This window comes from Macaca nemestrina, chromosome 4 (assembly GCF_043159975.1).
Source record: "Macaca nemestrina isolate mMacNem1 chromosome 4, mMacNem.hap1, whole genome shotgun sequence".
NCBI classification, from domain to species: domain Eukaryota; kingdom Metazoa; phylum Chordata; class Mammalia; order Primates; family Cercopithecidae; genus Macaca; species Macaca nemestrina.
The window spans coordinates 66,870,885-66,895,892 of NC_092128.1; the positions used below are offsets into that span (position 1 = coordinate 66,870,885).

Sequence of the window (25,008 nt, forward strand, 5' to 3'; positions counted from 1 at the left end):
AAGACAGTGTGGCATTGAATAAGAACAGATATATATAGATAGATAAAATTGAATTAAGACTTCAGAAGTAAACTCTACCATTTGTGGTCCATTGATTTTTTTTTTTTTTTTTTTTTTTTTTGACAAAAATGCCACAGCAGTTCAATGGACAAATAACATAGTCTTTTCATCAAATGATGCTGGAACAAACTGGATTTCCACACACAAAAGAAGAATTTGTACTCTTACTTCATACAATACACAAAAAGTAACTTAAATTGGATTATAGGCATAAGTGTACAAGCAAATACTAGAAAACTGAAGAAAATACAGAAGTAAATCTTTGCAAACTTAGATTAGGCAATGATTTCTTAGATACAGCATCAAAATCACAAGTGATAAAAGAGAAGATTGATTTGTTGGGATCATCAAAATGAAAGACTTTTTGTGCTTCAAAGGACACTATCAAGAAAGTGAAAAGACAACCCAAATAAGGCGAGGAAAACATTTGCAAATCATATATCTGACAAAGGACTCATATCTAGACTATATAAAGAAACTTTACAACTCATAATCCAATTAAAAATGGGTTGTAAAGAGGAGCGACAGCAATGCAAGATAGCAGCCACCACGGGCTCAGGAGTAAAAGTCCTTTGCAATTTCCAACTGTTGGAATAACTTGAAGAAGGTCAGAAAGGAATAGAAAATGGCACAATTAGCTGGGGTCTAGAAGGTGACGAAGACACAACACTTAAAAGATGAACGGGGATGATAATTGGGCCTCCAAGAGCAATTTATGAAAACCAAATATGCAGGCTTAAAATAGAATGTGGACCTAAATACCCAGAAGCACCCCCCTTTGTAAGATTTGTAACAAAAATTAATATGAATGGAGTTAATAGTTCTAATGGAGTGGTAAACCCAAGAGCCATATCAGTGCTAGCAAAATGACAGAATTCATATAGTATCAAAGTTGTCCTGCAAGAGCTTCAGTGCCTAATGATGTCTAAATAAAATATGAAACTCCCTCAGCTGCCTGAAGGACAGTGTTACAGCAGTTAATCAAAAAGAAAAACCACAGGCCCTTCTCCTTTCGATTTAAGCAGTCCTCATTTTCCACAGTAGTACATTTTCCGGATACATCTTATAGATATCAACATTCTGGAAAGGACGCTCCCATTCAAAGTAAATTTATCTTAAGATAGTGTAAATGATATTAATTTTTTGTCCATTTGAAACATGTAAGTTGTGCTAAATGTAACTACTGTCCACGTAGTTGAACGTCTGGGATCAAAAAAGTATATTTAAATTGATTCCCATTATAGCTGGTGCAGCACATCTATTAATAACTCAACTGTGAAAAGACACATCACACAATCACCTTGCTGTTGATTACATGGTCTGGGGTCTCTGCCTTCTCCCCTTGCAATAGCCCTCTAGCCTGGGGGGCTTGTTAAGAGTAGATGTGAAGGTTTCAGGTCGCAGCCTGTGGGACTACTGCTTAGTGTGTGGGATGCTTTACCTGCACCCCTGGTTTCTTTAAGTCCTAAATGATGCCTCTTCAAGCCATCATCCTAACCCCCCCTCCTCTGCTTCCTCCCTTGGCCAAAGCATAGATTGTAACCCCTCCACTACTCTCTGAGATTGGCCTTTGGTGAGGAATTCAGGGATTTCCCCATATCTTCTCTCCCCCGCCTTTATCACGGGGTGCTGCTTTTTCTTCCTTCCTCCTCAAGTGTCTTTTCACACCATCACCAACCAACACCTTCCAAGACACTTCCTTGCTTTGGCCAGAAGCCATCAGGTAAGGTTGGAAAGAGTTTCTGACCTCCCTTGTTTAGTTTTAGAATCTCATTTACTCACTCTCCACCAGCCTGGGAAATGAATATTGGGTCATCAGCCCTGCCAGCTGTCATCATCAGCTGATGCATTGGTTTTAGCTCAGGTTTTGATAAGGTGAAGAGAATGGTTACCAGGGTTACTCAGACCTGCCAGCTCTCAGAGTCCTTGGTGGTTAAACCTGGAGAAAGACCACATGAAGACACTTGTAAGCATACATGATCCCTCTGCATTGTTTTATTTTCTTGTAATTGCTTTTGCTTTTAAAAATTGAAGAAGTTTTAAACAGGGCTCTCATTTGGTCATCCTTGCAATCCACTGGGGTCTAGTTTGGAATTCGACAACTGGAACAAAAAGAACCTTGGATACAGTGCATGCCTTGGTTTTGGTGCTTCTCCTGCTTCTCAAGATCCTCAGCAGGGATTAAGAAAGAAATAGGGGTACACAGCAGATCCCTGAAATTGGCAGACTTGACCTCCTGGAAAATTGCTGTGTTTTTCACCTTCTGTTCAGGACCACTACTAAATGCTGAAATGTGGACCCATACCAAACTAAAAACGATTCATTGTGTGCTAAAGTTTTTTAAAATTATTTGTGTAAAATCATCTTTTGAAGCAGCATTAAGTCTGAAAAGCAACTGACGTTTCCATTAATCTTTTTCTGGGGAAAATCTCAGTTTTAAGGATTTAACATCTTGTAAGTGAAGTTTAACATAACAGTATTCTATAAGCAGCCTTTTTATGGTCAGACCATTGCCTAATTTTAATATAATTTTAAAATATGTGCATTAATTAAAAAATGGGAAAAGGATCTTAATAGACATTTCTCCAAAGAGGATATATAAATGGCCAATAAGCACGTGAAAAAATACTCAACACTCTTAGTCTTCACAAAAAAATGTAAATAAAAACCACAAGACACCACTTTACACTCATTAGAAGGGCTATAATTTTTTTAAAGTACAGTAACGAGGGCTGTTATATTGTTATTGTAACTAAATGCACAGAGAAATTGAAACTCATATATTGCTGGCAGATATGTAAAAACAGTACAGTTCCTTTGGAAATAAGTTTGACAGTTTTTGAAAATGTTAAACATAGAGTTAACATATGACCCAACAACTCCACTCCTAAAATACTAAGATAATTGAAAGCCTGTTTACACAAAGCTTGTACACAAATGTTTATAGTAGCATTATTTAAATAGACAAAAGGTAGAAACAACCTAAATGTCCATGAACTGATGAATGGACAAACAAAAAGTGGTTTATCCATTCATCAGTTGATGAATCATGTTTAATGCCTGTTGGTAGCACAGAATTTAGAGCCACTTTGCTTCACTCTTTTCCTAGTCTTGTTATTTATTTCAATGGAAACAAAATATTCCTGTAAAGATGCCTGGATTTTTGGATACAGAAAAAGTTGTGGGACTGAAAAAAAAATGAATGGAACAGAGATTTGAGTAAGAAGAAAATAATCTTTTTAAATATTTAAACCAAATGTTCTAAAATTAGATTATGGTGACTGCATAACCCTGTGAATATAGTAAAACCATTGATTTATGGACTTTAAATGGCAGAGCTTTATGGTATGTAAATTATATTTCAACAAAGATGTTAACAAAAGTTTTAAATGTTATATTTTGTTTAGTAAGAAGGCATTTTTTTCTGAGATGTAAAAACATCATAGTTATCTTAACTCTTCCCCTCAGATTTTGGTGGCAACTTTTCATATACAGTAAATATCATCAAAAGCAACCCCAAATCAATGATTAGTACTAAAAAGAGATCTTTTGTATCAAACACTGTTCATTTGCTGTTGGCAGTGGAGTTCATTTTTAATGCTACATTGACCTCTTTGCGACCAGTGTACTTTAATCTGCTGTTGGCTACTTACCAAAATGACCATATTTCTACTGCCCCCCCATTAAAAAGAAGAAACATCACAAAATTATTTCTTCAACATGTTCATTTTATACACCAGGATGAAATGAGGTTACAGATCTCCCATAGATTAGGGCTATTTACCGTATCTCCTTACTTATTAGGGTCACAAATCTTATCAGGAAGCCAGTTATGCAGATTGAAATATGAACTTCTTAGTCTAGCATTTTAATACTTTTTAATGGTGAAATTTATCTAGACTTATCTATAAAGGCTTCTGCAATTTGTGGTATGCTGAGTAAGAACTACAGAAGAACAAAAATAAAATATTTTTTAATGGCAACTTAAAAAATTATCACCACTTGTACTACTTACAAATTTTCCTCCAGAAAATTATTTTGACTCATAGTCAATTTTTTTTTGTTTGCTTGTTTTGTTTTTTTTTGTTTTTGTTTTTGAGACGGAGTCTCGCTCTGCTGCCCAGGCTGGAGGTGCAGTGGCGCCATCTTGGCTCACTGCAAGCTCCGCCTCCCGGGGTCACGCCATTCTCCTGCCTCAGCCTCCCGAGTAGCTGGGACTACAGGCGCCCGCCACCGCGACCGGCTAATTTTTTGCATTTTTTTTTTAGTAGAGACAGGATTTCACCATGTTAGCCAGGATGGTCTCGATCTCCTGACCTCATGATCCGCCCACCTCGGCCTCCCAAAGTGCTGGAATTACAGGCGTGAGCCACTGCGTCCGGCCAACTCATAGTCAATTTTTAATCTTGGAACAACTTCTTGCTATCAGAAATACTTCAAGTGTCTAAAACATCTTCCTTACCAGTCAATATCTCCCACTCCACTCTAAGAAATGCAAACTTGTTCAAGTTTAACCTGAATGCAACATAATTTGGAATCTATCATTAAAATATATATCACATATTTTGAAGGCAAACATAAATTATTTTAAAATACCTGTTTTTTGGTGATTTGGGGTACATATGCTTATCAGTATAACATATTTTAAAAGATTTTTGTCTACATACTCAAATTTGTGTTCCATTCATTTTTTCAATCCCACAACTTTTTGTTTATCCAAGAATTCAGGAATCTTTACAGAAACATCTTGTTTCCATTGAAATAAACAACAAGGGTAGGAAAAAGAGTGCAGCGAAATGGTTCTAAATTGTATGCATCAACAGGCATTAAACATGCATAAACTTTTAGAGATGCCAAAACTCACTAAAAAGGAGAAAAAAAGTACAACGAAGGTTTCTGAGTAGTTTTTAGTTACTCAATTTAGGAACTTTATCTTGTAAGCAAACTTTAACATTATCCAGAGCATCGCACTTATATATGAAAGAAAAAGTTATTTATCACACCTTCAGAAATTACAACTACAAATTCCTAATCCTTTATTTAAAGTCTTTTTGGCTAGATATGTTTCAAAATTCAGAACTTTTCTTAGAATAGTACATCTGCCATATATTATGCAGCACTTCCACAAAGCTGTACTGTAATCAAACACAATATTTCTGTAGAAAACTTATGAATATTTACACCAAATGAACATTCAGTTACACATAGCCTCAGTTCCATTCAGGTCAAACTTTACTGCTAAAGGAGTTAGAAATGACAGACAAAGAAATGGGGCCTGTCATGACATGTTAATTTGAAATCTAAATCTTTATGTTTGATAACTAGTTCAGAGTCAGTGTAAACATTTGGTCTTCCCTTCCACAAAAAAATGAAAGTGTATTTAAAATTAAAAATGAAACAGTATATTTTATTTCAGAAGGTAAAAGCGAAATGAATTAATCTGTGAAACTAAGTTAATCACATTATGATCTTCTAGAACTTGGGTAGCTCCACTCTGGTTAAAGATTGCATTTCTTGGCACAACAGTAAAAGACATCGGATAGGCCCCTAAGCTTGCAGGGTAAGCATCCCTGGGGTATTCAAATACCTTGGGTAGCAAGGAAGAGCTGCTGAAGGGCAAGGAGACCCGAGATGATATAGTGTGCTGCGGCATACCTGAGTTGGGCAAACTCTGCCTCCGAAGATGAAAGGAAAGAGCCTAAGTAGGAATCCGTGTGATCACTGTTCTTTTGCCAAGACACGGGGTGGACAATAAGATTCCTTTACAAAGCACTTGTGTAAGTGTTTGTCTGGTGCTGCAAAAAGCGGCTCACTGGGAATAGGGAGGAGCGTGTGGTAAGCCAGAGCTGGGGCGACAAGTTAGGTGAAAATGGGTCCTAGCCATCGGTTCCTGCATCTATCCCAGAGGGTTGGGTACCTTCGTGGGCGGAGCGCGGCCTGCCCAGAGTGCCTTCTATATCCTGGGTCAGGCGCCAAGTTCCCCAGCATCATGCAGGAAGCTGCAGCCCCGCAGAGTTAGGACCGCTCATTTGGCACTCGAGGAGCCTTTCCCAGGCCAGCAGTCCAAAATAGAGCCGGGACCCAAGACGCCCACTAGAGGCAGGGTCGCGTCCCACTTCCGCGCAAGCCCGGCCCGACCCCGACCTCAGGCACGGGGCGGGACCCTTGCAGCTGTCCGTCCAATCCCGTTCCCCGGTAAGTGCGGGGCGGGACCCTCGCGACTTTCTGTCCAATCCAGTTCCCCGGCTAATGAGGGGCGGTACCCTAGCAGCTTTCCGTCCAATTCCCGCATCTTTGAGGCCCAAGGGGGAGCGAGCCGGCGCTGCTGTAGGCTGAGGCTGCGGCAGAGGCGGCGAGGCGCCGGCGGTGAGAACGGAGAGGCCCTCTGAAGCAGCACTCCCTCCCTTCCCTAATCCTTCAACTCGGGGGCAGGGGAAAGTTAAGTCATGCAGAACAGACTTAAGTCGTGCAGAACCGCAAAGGTGCCTGGATTTGGCGGGGGAGTAGTGTCATCAAGCATATCGGCTGCTGGGGTCTGAGGGGTACCCCCAAGGTTGGGCCGCGGGGCTGCTCTGTTGTGGTGCTTGGATTTCTCTCACTTGGATGGCCTCTGGAGTACAGAGTTGCCCTTGGGTTGGTGGGAGGAGCCTCCGAGCTCTCATTGCCCTCTGCTCTTGCTTCCACCCTTTGCCACTCTGGACGAACCTGTTACCCGGCCACTGAAAAGGTCTAATGGAAGGTGTACTGTCTGAAACCTAGTTAATTGTATAATCATTTACTCCTGCTCTCTAGCAGGTGGACTATTTGCGTGTGTTTGCAGCGATTCACAAAAAGTTTGTCTTGGGAACTCCCAGCTCCTAGGTTGTCTGCATTCTACCTTCTTTCACTGGCTTGTTCATTTCTTTTTCCCTCTTAAATGTTTGTTAAGCTTGTTTCTTTCTTCCCACAGTCACCAACTTAGTTTAGTTCCCTGTGATCCCAAAACAATTGTTGCAGCAGGCTCCTGGCAGTTTTAAGCAGTTCATCTTCTTGGTGTACCGGTATGTGACAATTCCTTCACTTATTGTTCGTGGTTCTTTTCCACTTTCGGTGAATTCATATTTCATTGCCCCCAGAAAGTCCATTCTAATTAAATCTAGCATAATCATTTTCTTAGTGCTATTGGAACTATATTGTGTAATTTAATCTTTGTGGTTGAGAATTCAAGAAAACTCTTCAAGAAAGAATCCGATAATTTATATTTTTAATGTGTACCGGTTGGTGGATTAAGCACTATAGTTGGTATGAAACTAATACCCTTGCTTCCAGTTTTCTAGAGTCTATTAAGTGGCACAGAGGTAAACAGAATAGCTTATCTTCTCTGTGTGGGTGTACTAGTCTTCTATTGTTGCTTTAACCAATTACCACAAATGCAACAATTAAAACAACACAAATGTATTATCTCATAGCTTCTGTAGATGTGAAGTTTGGGTGGGCTTAGCTGAGTTCTTGGCTTAGAATTTCACAAAACAGAAACCAAGGTTTCTGTAGATATGAGTTCTTTTCTGGAGGCTCTAGGAGAGAATCCACCTCTAGGCTATTTCAGGTTGTTGACAAAATTCACACTGACATCTCCATATCCTTACTGTATGTCAACGTGAGCCTCTTTCCGTTCTTTAAGGCCATCTGCATCTTCAAAGACACCACAAATCCTTCTCAAGCATTAAAGCAGTCTTACTTGTCTGCCACTGGCCAGAGAAAGCTCTCTGCTCTTATGGACTCAAGTGATTAGATTAGTTCCACTTGGATAATTTCCCTATTTTAAGGTCAGTTCTGTAGAGAATATCACAGTCACAGGAGTAATGATCTCACCATATTTGCAGGTTCTGGGGATTAGCAGGGGTGGAATCTTGGGGGTCATTCATAGTAATTGTGCCTACCACAATATGGTGGTTTCAGGCAGGATTATTTTGTTTTTATAATGTGCTTTCACAGGCATTGAAAACAAATTCTGACTTTATTGAATTGTATGATTAACCACTGTAAGATAAGGAAATTCACTTAAAGTTAGTTGCCCTAGGGGCACTTGGCTAGAAAGTGGCAGAGTCTATACTTGGATCCAGATCTACATTTCCATTAGGTCCAAACCCATGTTTATGGATGGTCAAAATGGTGTGCAGCCAAAGTCAATAGACAGCAAGAAGCTAAAGAACTTTGAGTTAATTATTATTTCTCATTTTCAAATTATCTCTTTATATTGGTGGTACAGGCTAAGCTCTTCTCCCTACAAAAGAAAGCCCAAAATACAATGGTGTGAATAAAATAGAAGTTTTTTTTTTTTTTTTCCGTACAGCTACAGGTAGGAGTCCAGGACTAGTGGGGAGATTCTGACATCCTTCATACATGACTTCCATAAATGGGGCCACAGTGCTGTTTAGTTTGTCACTACCTAGCAGGTAGTGAAAAGGAGGGAAAGTGCAGGGAGAACACATGCATTATTCCTTTTTGGGAGCGTGACCTGGAAGTGACACACACAAGGTCATCACAAAGCCACACTGAGCTTCAAGAGAGGGTGGGAAAGATGTAACTGGGGGCTGTATGCATGGCTGAAACTCGATTCTGTTAAAGCAGAGGAAAAAAGGTATTAGCAGAAAACAGTCTCTGCTGTCTCCATGTTTTTGATAGTGTTCAATTCTGGAACCTTATATGAGTGGAATATTTTGTTTAGCGTTGTTATCAGTTTTAAAAAGTAGTTTTTGAAAGAGTAGGAAATTTGAATTCAATATTAACATTCTTTGATTTCTCAGTTGCTATTTTAATATATAATTATATTTAATATATTACATTATTTAATATAATTAATATATGATAATTTGCAAAGGCTTTGATAAATCTCATTTTTTATTTAGCATTTGTACACCTTATTCACATTTTGGGTTAGATTTCTTTGATAACAATGAATACATGTGTCAATATGTTCAGGGTTGCTTTGGAACACTTGAGACCATTCTGTGTAGGCCTCATACCACCTGTACAATTAAAGCAGCTTGTCATATGGTTTATGTATTCTATAATAATCTTTAATTCTACAGTTGGACACTTCCACACCTCTTTGTACTTTGCGCCCCAATGTTTTCTGTATCAATGCATAATCCTTTTCTATACATCAAATATTATCTATCCACTAAGATTTACTGCACGTTCCCTCACCTTCTATCATGTTGTTTTGTATAGGGGAAAGATTGTAGTCTTAAGAGATCTGGGTTTGAGTCCTGAGTTTGACCTTAGGTAAGTTACTACATTTCTGAGTTTTGGTATATTCATATGTAAAATGGCAAACAATGCCACCTTTCAGAGATAACGTAAAAGTTAGGGAGCTAACACATATTTTCTGTAATGCAAACTGGAGTACCTGGCAAATGCTAGGTGTTCAATAAATGGTAACTAATTATACCAGTCTCATTGATCACTCTTTACTTCTAGCACTTTGAGTCTACACATTCTTTTTAAGTTAATTTTCTCTATCTGACAGATTTATAAATTTCATAATAACTGGTACCAAGTCCTAGATATGCTGTGGTCCCTAAATACTGGTTTAGTGAATTGTGAATTGTACCTAGGATACATAAGACTATCTATGAGATTGAAGTTGTGAGGGCTATCTCTCTTTTCTTTAGTTTTCCTACTGTGATTTTATCATGGAAAATCAATTGGCTAAATCAACTGAAGAACGAACATTTCAGTACCAGGATTCTCTTCCATCACTGCCTGTTCCTTCACTCAAAGAATCATTAAAAAAATACCTTGAATCAGGTATGTTAATAATCTTTTAGTATATTGAAAGCTTATTGAAAATTTATTGAAAGCTTCTCCATTTTAGAGTAGGGCATCCTCAGAAAGCAAGCAGACGGTCTGTAAGTTTTTCTTACATAGGGGTCTAATCTATGTAAAGACTAAGCTGTGTCTATGTGAGGTTGAGCAGACAGCATGACAAAATTTATTATTCTATTGATTTAAAGAAAACAATCCTTGACATTTTAGTGCATGAATATGTCAAAGAATAACGTTATCTCGAAAACATATATTGTTATGGGTATTGAGACATCTGGACTTTCCACTGTTGTAGGAGTGTGTCATTGTGAGTATCTTTAGGCTGTTTCCTCAACTGTAACTATCTTATGACTGGGTCGTGACTGACAAGGAAGGTGCCTTGCTAGTCTCAAGATGGAGCTGAATTTAAAATGGTGTTACTCTGGCTCTCCTGGGCTCCTGCTTCCCCAATATTTCCCCCTCTACTTATGAAAGAACACTTAACCTTAAGGGGAGATAAAGGGTGAAGGTTGTCCTTTTATAACTCCTTCTGGGAGGCAGTGGATGTTGATTGTTGGAACAGGGTCTTCTCATAATAGTGTGCAGTAAGCCTCTTCAGGGAGTCAGGGAGCTCCTTGCTTGCATGATGTCCCAGTCGTTTCTAGAAAGTTAATATACTAGGTTAGTAAATAGGTGAAACAGCTGCTAAGCTATTTTATCTTGCAGCCCTATACAATAAGCACAACAGAAGTAAAAAGCACAATAACTAATAATAATGAATATTATAATACCAAGCATAATGAAAAGAAATGCTTTCCAAGTGCTGGAGAGCTCATGAAACCCTGCTGTTATAGGGTCATAAGACAGGGAATCCATTGCCAAATACAAGTTTCCAGAGAACTCATGTCCTGGGATGGATTATGGAAGTAATCAGAAACACAATATAATACTCAGTTTTGTTCAAGGCACAAGTTCCTCCCTTGGCTGCAGTTAAAAAATATATAAGGCCGTATGGTTTTGCAAGGCCACTGGTTTTATTTGGGAAGTTTCTTCTGTCAGGAGGGTGATAGCCTGATGAGTGTCATTGAAAGCTGCACCAGTATGTTTTGCTAGGGTCTTTATTTGTGATTCAATATATATAACTGCTGCTTGAGGAGAGAATATGGCCGTAGGATAAAACCACAAAGGAACCTTTGTGGTTCATCATCTATGATGGGCCTTGACTGGTTTTCAGTTGGTGAGGAAGGAATTTAGATGTATAACGATATGTCATACAAGGTAGTGATCCCTAGTACATTGTCCAGTCCATTTGTAAGATAGGTATAGCCAATTGTGAGACCCATGTGCCCATAATCATCCCCAAGGTGAAGGATGGGCACCCAATCTTAGAGATTTATTTTGCCATTCTGTCCACATTTGATTAGTTAAGACCAGAGTCTGATTGCATTGTTGGGTGGCAACCACCCCACGTTGTAGGTTTCAGCCTGGAAGTGGGTGGTGTCATGTCTCTCAAGGCATAAGAGTGCTTTACCTGTCACCTGAATTTGGGTAGCCATTAATCAACTAAACCCATCAAAAATGGTATAGCCTAAAGTGGGGATGTTATGTAGTTGTCTGCAGAATAATTGAAAAAGGTGTTTTTTTGTTTGTTTGTTTCAGTAGAGGAAAGGAAGGATAGTGGCTGGTGTCTTTTTGATACATTAGAAAAGGAAAGTATTTATCTATTATAAACCATTCATTGAGGTGGCTTAAATTAGCCTATTGGATATGCCAAGGTAAGCCTGAGGGTGATGAAAGAGGTAATTCACTGCATACCCAACAGTTTTTCTGGTTTATAAGGGAGGCCATAGTTTGTGCCCATTCTGTAAACAAATTAGCTCCAATATTATAATAGATCACGTTTAATATTAAAACCAGTAATTTCATTTTGAGAGTAGTGCTTATCTACTGGATGGATTCTTTTTTTGAAGAGAAGCCACAGGATTCTTTATTGGCTCACAAGAGTATGCTAGAACAGTGGTCACCACGTTGAATGCCTCTGGGACTTTACGAGAGGCAGGTTTAATTTTGGATGAATGTACCCAAGTGTGTACTCCCTTAAGCTTAACTCCACTAGAGGTACTTAGAAGCACTTGATAGGGTCCTTTCCACTTTGGAGAAAGTTGTCTGTAGGAGGTCCTTCTTTCCAAGTCTTTAATACGACTAAGTCTCCTGGTTGAACAGCAGAGTTATGAATATTTATGGATGTGGTTCTAACACATGAATATTGAACAAACATGCATGTAACATATGACTGTTTAACCCTGCGATGGAGACTTAACCCTTGCCTGACGTGATCTTAGATCCTATTTATAATTTGGTGTTTTATTGCCATAAAGGGTCTGTTTTGTCAATCTTATGATTTCTATTTTAATGCTAAGCTAGTCAGTTATGACTGAATTCCAAGAAGACGAAAGATGTAGCAAAGCATGTCCAGTCTCCCTGCTTCCCCTCATGGCCCAAACTAGTTTTTCAGGTGTTTTAGATGCCCTTTGGCCAAGAAGAGGGCCCATTTTGTTGGGAAAGGGCTTAGAACTTTTTAAAATTTACTTATTTTAGTTTATAGTCCCCCCTTTTTTTTGTCAAGGTATGCCATCAATGGCCAAGCTCTTATTTTGTCCAATATCGATGTCAGGGTGGTGTGCTACCTGCCCTGGGTCCATCATGTCTCTTGGTGGGACCTTTATGGCCAAGGGGCTTAAACAAAAGACTTATGGCCAATTCAACATTCTAGGCCAGATGGGAATGGAGGTGGGCAGGCACTCATTAACCTTAAAACCCCTTTTAAGCAACATAAGAGCCAAAAGCCAAATGGCAAGGTTACAAAATTTACTTATTTATAAATTCTATCCATTAAGCTATTTTAATCTTGACTTGTAGCAGTTAGCCATATAAAATACAAGCATTTTGCTCAGCTTTAGAGGCAGTTTGCCTGACCTTGATTTGGAGGGCCTGAATTGATTTTATTCCCCACAACAAGCCCTTGCAATCTCATGTGGTAGTCTCTGGGCCTAGAAGGACTAAATAGTTTCAAATTATGGAGGAAAACAAAACATAAGGAATTAATGTTTTAAACAAAAATGTCATAAGCCCCACCTAGTTTTGAGAATGACAGGAAAGGAAGCCCATATGTAGCCAAATACTTAAATTATTTAATATCAAGGCATAGAAAAATTATATTCAGATATACACAAAATTATTAGATGAATTTTAATGTTTTGAATACAGGTCTGTCTCTATGTCTCTGTCTGTAGGTCTCATGAAAACAGTTTACTTTGATTGTCCAGGTCTAAAGACAAGGCTTTGATTAGTTTCAGCTTGCTATCAGATACTGGCAGGAGTCAGTAGCTTCTTTAGATGAGCTATATGTACCCAGGAGTCAAAGCCCTGTAACTTTAAGGCACAAGGATTAGTTAATAGCACTTGATAAGGACCCTTTTAAGGAACTAGAGGGAGTCCTTTAACGGATTTTTTTTTTCTTTTCTTTTTATTTTTTTTTTGAAACACCATCTTGTTCTGTCATCCAGGCTGGAGTGCACTGGTGCAATCTTGGCTCACTGCAACCTCCGTCCCCTGGGCTTAAGCAATTCTCCCAATTTAGCATCCTGAGTAGCTGGGATTACAGTCATGCACCACCATGCCCAGCTAACTTTTTGTAGTTTTAGTAGAGATGGGGTTTTACCAAGTTGGCCAGGCTAGTCTCAAACTCCTGACCTCAAGTGATCCACCTGCCCCTGCCTCCCAAAGTGCTGGGATTACAGGTGTGAGCCACTACGCCTGGCCCTTTAACTGATTTTTTTCTAGTATATGTAATTATCAGGCTGGAAGTAGTATGTGTTAAGCCGTTTTTGCATTGATATAAAGAAATACCTGAGACTGGGTAATTTATTTTCAAAAAAGAGGTTTAATTGGCTCTCAGTTCTGCAGGATGTACAGGAAGCATAGTGCTGGCATCTGCTTCTGGAAAGTCCTTGGGAACCTTACAATCATGGCAGGAGGTGAAGCAGGAGCAGGCACTTCACATGGTGAAAACAGGAGCAAGAAAGAGAGAGTGACAGGGAGGAAGAGTTGCCACACACTTTTAAACAACCAGATATAGTGTGAAATCAGACTGAGGGCTCACTTGTCACCAAGGAGACAGCCCAAGCCATTCATGAGGGTTCTGCTCCCATGATCCAGCCACCTCACACCAGGCCCCACCTCCAACACTGGGCGTTACATCTCAACATGAGATTTGGAGGGGACATCCAAACTATATTATGGTGATAATGGAGTTCATGGTCTGACTAAAAGCTGTAAAAAGATTCTACAGTCTTATAGTAATTAATTTTTATAGCTTTTATAAATCCAGCAATAAGACTAAGTCAGAGACTTAATTTAGGATTTTGATTTTGAGGATGTTTATTAAACATGTTAAAAGGCTGAAAACACTTGCTCAAAACAGAAGCAGAGGTCATTGTAAAATAATAGTTACTCATTTAGCCAAAGTGATAATGAAAATGCTTTAGAAACAATACAGAAGGCTACATGATGTAAAAACCTTAACCCTTTTAAATCTTAGTTGTTTTAGCAACAAAAAAACTAATAAAGACAGCATAGAAATTATAAAATCTTGTTTCTTAAGACAGTTACCAAAAAGGCAAAAAAAAATTCTGCAGTGTGACTACTTTTCCTTATGGGAAGCCCATTTAGATAACCTGGACATCAAACCTGATGAAAAAAGTGCTTGAATTTAACTGGACCCAGGAAGAGTATGTTCAACATTATGAGTATAGCATAGGATTACCTCACTCTTAGGAACAGCATTAGTTTTTTGATTACATTGAAAATTTAGATACATTTTAAAAAGCCAAAAGTACAGAATCAAGTTATACTAGAGGTAAACATTGCTTTTCTAGACCTTCAAGATAAAATATTTTAGCATTAGGTCATAACAACAGTAAAATTAGAACTGGAGGAAAAAAAAAAAGCTGATGACAAAGCTGAAGGAAAGAATTCTCTCAGACCTCAAAAAAGCAATAAGCAGTGAGATACAGTAAAAGTTGAACTTTTGGGATATGATTCTGAGACTTTTTAAAAGAAACAGTTTATAAAAGTAAAAGTAAAATTTCTTGTAATTTTATTAAGAGCAGATTAATACCTTAAGAAAATCTTGTTTTAATATCAGGGACCAAAATTTAGAAAGACTTATTTATAAATGATTTTCTTTTCACTGTAACCAATTTAATCACATACAAAATTCCTTTCATGAATTCCCCTTCACAAATCTTATCACGACTTACACAAACCGTCTATGACATGCTTGGACTTTCTGACTTGTTCTTAACTTCTTTCTTTCCTAATCAGTCAATTTTACTTTAGGACAAAAATTTACCATACAAGATTCTTTTTCATGCAAAAGTATTCTCTTCTGTATAACCTTTCTTACCAAAAATACGTTATTATTACTTTTTTTGAGACAGGGCCTCGCTTTCTTGCCCAGGCTAGAGTGCAGTGGCAAATTCATGGCTCATTGCAGCCTTGACATTCCGGGCTCAAGTGATCCTCCCACCTCAGCCTCCCAAGTAGCTGGGATTATAGACATGTACTACCACACCAGGCTAATTTTTGTATTTTTTGTAGAAATGGAGCTTTGCCATCTTGCCCAGGCTGGTCTTGAACTTCTGGCCTCAAGTGATCTACCTGCCTTAGCCTCCCAACATGCTGGTATTGCAGACATGAGCCACTGGGCCCAGCCAAAAATACATTTTTATATTCACAACTTTCTTCACATTTCTCTCTCCCTACTTGTTCCTTTTTACCTTCTTTCATAGGTAAATTTTAAATTAGCTCTAAATTATATAAAATTATTATGATTTTTCAACTGGGAGAATGTTCGCTTCCCTCAATTGAGAGATGCTGAATTAAATAACCCAGAGAATGAAAATCATCAAAACCAGAAAAAATAATAGGTTTAAACTTCAGGGCATGCAAGCACAGGGTGACATCTGTCACTAGAGAGGCACAGACAGCAAATATACAGCCGACTAAGAAACAGTAGGTACTGGCAAATACAACTTTGAGACTCAAATAGGTTATCCAACTCTGGGTGGGGCCTCTAACCTCAACCTGGGGAATATGAGTATTCCTGTGTCTCCTGGGGCTTAGAAGGCTGAGTATATTGCAAAGTATATTGCAAAAAGGAAAAGGGATAACAAAGGGAAAGGAAGAGACAACAAAGAGCACTCACCTATACATGAATCCAAAAACTTAGGAAGCAAGAAACCTAGAATTGTTTGTCAGATGTTAGCATTTTATAGATAAAATCATTCCACAATTTTATTTTACTTTATTTTATTTTTCTGAGATGAGTTCTCACTGTCACCCAGGCTGGAGTATAGTGGTGCAGTCACGGGTCACTGCAGCCTTGACCTCCAGGCTCAGGTGATCCTCCAACCTTAGCCTCCCTGGTAGCTGGGACTGCAGGCAGGTGCCACCATGCCCTCTTAATTTTTGTATCTTTTATAGAGATGGGGTTTCACCATGTTGCCCAAGCTGCCAAAATTTTAGAAACATGTTTCCCATATTATAAACATTTCTTCATTGGAAATGACCCAGACATCCAGTGAGTCACTCCAGGAAAGCCATGGATCAAAATTTTGGGTAAAGTAGTCTTCATGGAAGTTTAAGGGGTTTTGTTTTTGTTTTTGTTTTTGTTTGTTTGTTTGTTTTGCCTTTTCACATTTTGTTTTTCAGTTTCGGATGAGTTTCTAACATGTATATTTCTTTTACAGTTCTGGTTGAACTGTAGAAGAAAAACAAAATCTCCAAGTAACCTAAACAGCAAGTTTTATTTCAATACTAGTAGTCTAATAATAACAGATTCAAATCAGGCAGCAAAGAAGAGAAAAATAGAGAGCTTTAGAAGACTCAATTTAATTTCATAGCTGCAGGGCAAAAGTAACCACCTGAATGCTAACAGGCTGAAACTTCAGACAAGAGAATGGGACTCCACAGGGGCAAGCAGATAAAGATTTCTGCCTATTTTAACGTGGGGTGTAAAAGCAACTAAGTCCTGCAATGGTTATGATATAGCAAGAACAGGCTGGACACAGTTGCTAACATCTGTAATCCCAGTACTTTGGGAGGCCAAAGCGGGCAGATCACCTGAGGTCAGGAGTTCGAGACCAGCCTGGCCAACATGGTGAAACCCTGTGTCTACTAAAAATACAAAAATTAGCTAGGCGTGGTGGTGGGCACCTGTAATTCTAGCTACTTGGGAGGCTGAGGCAGGAGAATTGCCTGAACCTGGGAGGCAGAGGTGGCTGTGAGCCAAGATTGTACCATTGCACTCCAGCCTGGGCAACAGAGCAAGACTCTATCTCAAAATATATATATCAAGAACAAATCTTGTAAGTCTTCAGGTTTCCCATGCTATCCTGAGACATGACAAAGCAAACGAAAAGGTGATGGACAAAAGGCAAGTGTGGAAAGTGAATGCAGTAACCTCTGGGCTGGTCATAGGGGCCACTGTAAGGCTGCAGTAAAGCAAAGGCAACAATCTGGGAAATGATGAGAACTGTAGCTTTCCCATATCTGGCAAAGGGGACAAAGTGGATTAGTACAAAGCATATATTGGCATACATCTTGCAAGGCTACTTTAATTTTTATTATACCCCAGGGACTCTCACCCTATTGGTCTGGGACTCTAACCCAAATATTATACCCTTCAGACTCTAATCCCATTGGGCTAGAAATACTATCCTTGATAGGATGCCAAGACAGACCCCACTTGTCAGAGGTGGCCAATTAGTGCTGTGCCAGCTGAATTTCCTCAGCATGGGATCTCGTCCTAATGTCCCTTTGTAGTCACCAGAAGATGTTACCACATAAGGGGTCTTGATCCAGACCCTAAGAGGGTGCTTGGATCTCACACGGGAAGGAATTCAAGGTGAGTTGCAGAGGGCAGTGAGAAGAGACAGCTTATTGAAAGCTACTCCATTGTGGAGTAGGGCATCCTCAGAGGGCAAGCAAAGGAATGCACCATACTTATTTTAAGTGTTTCTTATATAGAGCCCTTATCTATGTAAAGACTAAACTAAGCTACGTCTACATGAGGGTGAGCAGACAACATGACACAATTTATTATTCTATTGATTTAAATAAAACTATCCTTGACATTTTAGTGTGTGAATACATCCAAGCATAACTGTAATTATCTTGAAAACATATATCGTTGTGGGTATTGGGACACCTGGACTTTCTGCTGTTTAGGAGTGTGTCCTTGTAGATATCTATAGGCTGTTCACTCAACTGTAAATATCTTCTGAATGTGGGTCACGACCAGCAAGGAATTGTACCTTGTTAGTCTGCAGATGGAGCTGAAATTAAAATGGCATTACTCTGGCTCTCCTAAGCTCCTGCTTCCTTAACAACACTGTTAGAAGTTGAAGGTTTAATTGCTTCTTCATCTAGACTTGCAATAAAGTATAGGTGACTCTTGAACAATGCAGGGCTGGCGGTGCTGACCCATGTGTATTAGAAAATCCAAGTACAACTTTTGACTCCTCAAGTACTGAACTGCTAATAGCCTACTATTGACCAGAAGCCTTACCAATAACATAAACAGTTGATTAACCGATATTTTTATGTTATATGTATTATTTTCTGCATTATTTAAGTTAAAGCAAATGTTATTAAAAATGATAAGGAAGAGAAAAGTATATTTATTATCCATTAAGTGGAAGTGGATCATCATAAAAGTTTTCATTCTGATGGTTTTCATTTTGAGTATGTGGAGGAAGAGGAAGGACTGGTCTTGTTGTCTCAGAGGTGGTAGAGGAGGTGGAAGTAGGGACAGGAGAGGCAAGCACACTCATTTTATTAGGTATAAATGGACCTGTGCAGTTCAAACTCATGTTTTTCGAGTCAACCATGTCCTTAAAATATCCAAAGTTTTTTTTCTCTCTTTATGTTAATTTTTCCACAGTTTGAAAAGCCAAATAGTGTAAATAGTCTTGTGATGAAAAATGTAGTCCTTTGCCCCATCTCCCTGGCTCCCTCCCAACTTGCTAATCCCACTCTCTTAAGCAAGGATTTCCAAATCTTTTATTTGTTTCTTTTCTGCCACTTTCATGTTGTCAACTCTTAATTTTATTGTTCTGCTCTGATATTTAGTACAATACTGTGTTTTACATATCCAAGTCTTAAGATTTGTGTAAGTTAGTAATAATAGAGGTGAGTTGGTGGTACTTGGTCTAAATACCTTAATATGTATTTTTCCTTTCTAGTGAAACCATTTGCAAATGAAGAAGAATATAGGAAAACTGAAGAAATAGTTCAAAAATTTCAAAGTGGGATTGGAGAAAAATTGCACCAGAAATTGCTTGAAAGGGCAAAAGGAAAAAGAAATTGGGTATTTGTTGTTACAATTGAATAATTGATGATGTTTAAAGAATGATAAATAAAAAGTACATAGTTTTTATTTTAAATTATTGCTGTAAAAATTTTTACAGTTTAATACTGTCATTTTCATAATCCGAAAGAAGGAATAAATCACTTAACTTTGGGAGTTTTCAGTGGGTGGATTCGGGAACTTGTTAAAATGCAGATTTGCTGGGATAAGTGATTCTGATTCACATGTCTGGAATTGAGGCCCAGAGATTCTTATTTTAACAATCACTTCATGTGGTTTGGCTGCAGGTGATCTGTAGACTATGCTTAAGAAAAACATTTTGTCCAGGTGACTAGCTGGAAAAATCTGAAACTCTAAAATGGACATGTCACGTAGGTGACATAGAAATATTTTAGTAGTACAATGGAGAAAGGGAATCATTAAAAATCAGAGTGGAGAATGGTTACGTATATTGTATATTTCAGTTAGATAAATTGAGGAAGGAAGAAGCTAGTATAATATTTATTGAAGGTCTCAATAATTTTCCTCAAAATTCTTTAACTTCTTCAGCTCAACCATTTCTGTTATTCTCTACTATGAATCAGAGGATAAGGTTTTATAATTAAAAAGCATTGCCTTGGTCTAGAAATAATTATTGTACCTATCATTTAGTTTTAGAAATAAAAAGCAAGCTGATTTTTTTTTTGATGAACCATTGATATCTGTGATGGAATAATAAAATTTCACACTTCCGGATTCCTTTGTTCTCAATTTTGAGCCTTGAGTTATTTTAATTAAAGTGGGGCAAAGGTAAAGAAGTTGTTGTTTTATCTGTGTCTTTTTTGTTTATGTCTCTTTCTGAATTACTGAGTATAGTTTATAACATCACTTTCTTCAAAAATACTCTAGGTAATTTGATAAGATGTACTTACTTATACATGGAATTCAATTGCATATTATGAAAGAGGGATACATAGAAAACAGTGTTTGTGAAAAATCTAAATTACTTTGAAGCCTACTGAAAACTTTTATTTATTTCTTTTATTTCTTTCTTTCTTTCATGTATTTATTTTTTGGAGACAGAGTCTGGTTCTGTTGCCCAGGCTTAAGTGCAGTGGTGCAATCTCGGCTCACTGCAACCTCTGCCTCCCGGGTTCAAGCTATTCTCGTGCCTCAGCCTCCTATGTAGCTGTAATTACAGGTGCGCACTACCACACCCAACTGATTTTTGTATTTTTTGTAGAGATGGGGTTTTGCCATGTTGGCCAGGCTGGTCTTAAATTCCTGGCCTCAAGTGATCTGCCCGCCTCTGCCTCCCAAAGTGCTGGAATTACAGGTGTGAGCCACTATGCCCAGCCAGTTTTTATATTTCTGATTTAGTATTTCAGTTTCTGTTTGGAAAAGGAAAATTGTTAATACCTTAATAATTGTTATGATTAGGTAAGGATTTATTGATTATCTATTATGCCCCAAGTACTCTGAAGAAACACCTATGTACTTTGTTGCATACTTGTGTCTACAATACAATAATATGTCTGAAGGTATCTTTTGGTGCTTTCTTGCTACTTGTTTTTGATAGTGTAGTTAAACCAAATAATACCTAAGATCCTATAGCTCCCTGCTGAAAAGAAATTATCACAATAACATTTCTCAATATGTACGATGATTTAAAGCAAGAAAACATGTTTTTATTTATTTATTTTTGAGACAGGGTCTTTCTCTGTTATCAAGGCTGGAGTGCAGCGGTACAATCATAGCTCACTGCACCCTTGAACTCCTGGGCTCAGGTGATCCTCCTGCCTCAGCCTCTTGAGTAGCTAAGACTACATGCAGGCCCAGCTAATTAAATTTTTTTTTTTTTTTTTTTTTTGTAGAGACAGGGTCTCTCTATGTTGCCTTGGCCTCCCAAAGTGCTGGGATTATAGGTGTGAGTCACCTCACCCGGCCAAAAAACATGTTTTTAAATGTTGAAGAATAATTAAAGAACAAATGTAGCTTGCTTTTTAAAATTCCCAGTAGTGACACATTCATGTATTATGAAGAACATTAAGGTGATGTTCTCAATTTCTTTTAGCTGGAAGAGTGGTGGCTGAATGTTGCCTATCTGGATGTTCGTATACCATCACAATTGAATGTCAACTTTGCGGGTCCTGCAGCTCATTTTGAACACTACTGGCCTCCAAAGGAAGGGACTCAGTTGGAAAGAGGAAGTATAATTCTTTGGCACAGCTTGAACTACTGGCAGCTATTAAGAAAGTAAGGAGATGTGTGAATTTAGTAACAAGCTTACCTGAAGTCTTAGGTAGCAAAATGTTGAGAAGCTTAATTTACTTATTTGGGGATGAATACTTCAGTTGTGGCTGGTTTTTAAATTTTATAATGACTTCTTGGTCAAAATCCTTTTTTTTTAATAGAGAAAAAGTGCCTGTTCATAAAGTTGGAAATACTCCTCTAGATATGAATCAATTCCGAATGCTATTTTCTACCTGCAAGGTTCCAGGAATTACTAGAGACTCAATTATGAATTATTTTAGGACCGGTAAGTAATAATTCAGGTATCTTTTTTAGTAAAGGCACTGGAATTTGGGTAGCCTACTATGATGTGATGGAACATACACTTTTGAAGAATATTACTATTGGGACTTTGACAAAGAAAGGTTTTCTGTGAGCCTTATATTTGAATCATTCTGATTAGTTCAGATATGATTTATGGCAATGGATTTTCTAAATGTGTCTTACATGGTTCAGCACAAACCTGATGCTTATATTCCATCATTTGAAAGTTTAAAGTTTAGTTGAAGAGTAGAATCAGAGTATTAAGAAAATCCTGAAACATACGATCTGGATGCTTCTCTTGCTTCTCTTTCTACCGTCATTTTTTATTACCTGAATTGTCTTTTTAAGTGTTTGCTTATATGTGCTCATCATGCCACAGTCTCCCTGTGAGTCTGCTTGTCCCTCCACCTTATATGAGGTAAAAGCCTGGAGTCACTCTTCCTTTTTTTTATTGTTTTATTTTTTTTTTGACAGGGTCTCACTCTGTTGACCAGGTTGCGATCTCAGCTCACTGCAACCTCCACCTCTTGGACACAAGTGGTCCTCTTGCCTCAGTCTCACGAGTGGCTGGGACTATAGGCAGGCACTGCCACACCTGGCTAATTGTGTATTTTTTGTAGAGATGGAGTTTCACCATGATGCCCAGGCTGGTCTCGAACTTCTGGGCTTAAGCAGTCTGTCCGCCTCAACCTCCAGAAGTGCTGAGATTACAGGCGTGGGCCACCATGCCTGGCTTGGAGTCACTCTTCTTAGAGACACATGAGTTCAGATTGACTCATCAATTTTTTTTTTTAAACTGGCAGTTTATGGCAGTTTCTGCTTGGTGTCCTAGCTTATCTTGAAATGGAAATATCTGCCGGGGTAACTGTTTTTTTTTCTCAGTTTACACTTACTGAAGAGTATAATTATGAATGGATTTTTTTTCTTACATAAAATGATATTTAAAAGTAAAATATTTATAGCCAATCATGCTCATAGTATGAGGGATATGAGCTTACTTTCATGTGGAATTCAACTCTTCTTTGTAAACTTATTTACATGCTTGAGATATTTAATGTCCTCAAGCCCACATATATTTACCTTGATGTTACCAGTGAAACAATTAAAGGATTAGAGAAACTGAGTTATTCATGGTCTGAAGTTTAATGTAAAAGATGAACAAGATAAAATCAATGTAAGAAGAGTAATAGCAAAAAAAGAAAATATGCATACTAGTTAAGAACTAATATCAATAGACCTAGTTTTGAATTGTCTTTATCACTTCGTAGGTATATCCTTAGATAAGGTGACTCTTTTGAGTTATAGTTTGTAGAATGGGGATTCATTAATAATGCATCTCTTGACATGTTGATTGAAGCTGACATGGTTATTATATTTTGGGGCTTACATGTGAAGACATGTAGAGATAGGGATAAAGTGTGAGGTAGACATGAAAAAAAATCAGAATTCATGGCAAATAGTATACAGAGTGTTCAAATAAGGTAAGTAACTACATGGCTGTTTTATATTAGATAGTCAGGGAAGGCCTCTCCAAGGATCTGAATGATAAGATGAACCTGCAGAGTTTTTTGGCTTTCTTTTGTTTAGTTCACTTTTTTTGTTGTTGTTATTTTTTTGTGTGTGTTAAGGGCAGAATGCCCTGGGCAGGAATAAATTTAGCAGATTCAAAGGGCAGTACAGATGGAGCAGGGTACACAGGAGGGAGATGGATGGGCAGATTGGAAAGGTCACTAGAAGGTAGATCATACGGTACTTTATAAACCAAGGTAAAGTGTTTGGTTTGCATTTAAAATGCAGTTTTAGTGAAAGTTGAAGAGGGAAGCCCAGCTGGAAGAGACAAAAGCAGATTGATGAAGTGGTGGTAACATTTGGAAATAATGCTTGCAAGAAAAGTTTTGATGTGCACTGGGAGATGAAAAATAATTTTTTTAAGATTGTGGTATTACATCATAGGCATTGATACAGGAGAGGAGGAAAAATAATCTTGCAGGGGAGATGATAAGGAGCCAAAGTCATTGAGAAGGTAAAAGGCAAGAGGATCAAGAGCAGAAAGGTAGAGGGTTAGTCTTTGACAGGATCAAAGAAGAGAGGCAATAGGAGGGAATGCAGGAACTGTGAATCTAGAAGCAAACAGATTGGCCAGTTTTGCTGTAGGAAGATGAGGAGGTACTTTGTATTGCTTATGTTTTTAGTGAAATAAAAACTGAGGTCATCAACTGGGATGGAAGATTTGAAGAAAAAGGAGGTTTGAAATATTCTTTTTGGAAAGTGGGAAAAATAAACATGCTGTGGAAATAATGGAGTTACTGAACACTGCTGAGTGCCCATTTGAGATGTGTGTTCATGCATTTAAAGTTAGATGAGATGACATGTTGTGGTTTTTTCTTCAGCATCAGTGAGGGGCAGGAGGGGCAGGTGCAAAGGAAGAGGGGCTGAAGGATGAAAGCTTTTTGCAACGGTGAAATAATTTGGGACCATTGAATCTATCCTGAGTAAAGTGAAAATTGGGCCAGGCCTGGTGGCTCATGCCTGTAGTCCCAGCACTTTGGGAGGCCTAGGTGGGCAGATCACCTGAGGTCAGGAATTTGAGAACAGCCTGGCCAACATGGTGAAACCCCATCTCTACTAAAAATACAGAAAATTTAGCTGGGCACAGTGGCTCACACCTGTAGTCCCAGCTACGCGGGAACCTGAGGCAGGAGAATCACTTGAGTTCATGAATAGGAGGTTGCAGTGAGCTGAGATCATGCCACTGCACTCTGGCCTGGGCAACAGAGTGACACTCCATCTCAAAAAAATAAAAGAAAAAAAAAAGAGAGAAAATTGAAAAAATGAGTGTTGATAGGATGGGCAGCATTTAAGCCACTGAGGTTAGTCTCAATAAGCAGGCTATAATTAGAACTAGTTTTTTGTTTTTTGCTTGTCTTTTTTTTTTTTTTTTTTGGTCTGTCACCCAGGGTGGAATGCAGGTGCGATTACGGCTCACTGCAACCTCGACCTCCTGGGCTCTGGCAGTCCTCCCACTTCAGCCTCCTGAGTAGCTGGGACCAGGCACATGCCACCACACCTGGCTAATTTTTGTATTTTTTGTGGAGACCGGGTTTTGCCATGTTGCCCAGGCTGGTCTCGAACTCCTGAACTCAAGCAATCTGCCCGCTTCAGCCCCTAAAGTGTTGGGATTACACGTGTGA

At 38.5% G+C, this 25,008-nt stretch overlaps 1 protein-coding gene and 1 pseudogene across 8 annotated transcripts in view; both read left to right on the forward strand.

Annotated features, from left to right (window-relative positions):
* Window positions 1–458: 458 nt before the first annotated feature.
* Window positions 459–1,092, forward strand: LOC112425502 (ubiquitin-conjugating enzyme E2 variant 1 pseudogene; annotated as a pseudogene).
* Window positions 1,093–6,348: 5,256 nt separating this feature from the next.
* Window positions 6,349–25,008, forward strand: part of LOC105475441 (carnitine O-octanoyltransferase) — a 58,153-nt gene continuing 39,493 nt past the window's right edge. The window contains exons 1-7 of one of the 8 annotated variants that reach the window (XM_071094770.1): window positions 6,349–6,426; window positions 7,010–7,100; window positions 9,274–9,327; window positions 9,717–9,852; window positions 19,158–19,282; window positions 21,336–21,517; window positions 21,676–21,800. In XM_071094770.1, the coding sequence (XP_070950871.1) occupies window positions 9,738–9,852; window positions 19,158–19,282; window positions 21,336–21,517; window positions 21,676–21,800 (547 nt within the window). In that variant the 5' untranslated portion in view covers window positions 6,349–6,426; window positions 7,010–7,100; window positions 9,274–9,327; window positions 9,717–9,737. The other 7 variants (XM_071094769.1, XM_024790803.2, XM_011730654.3 and 4 more) reach the window with 7 other exon arrangements.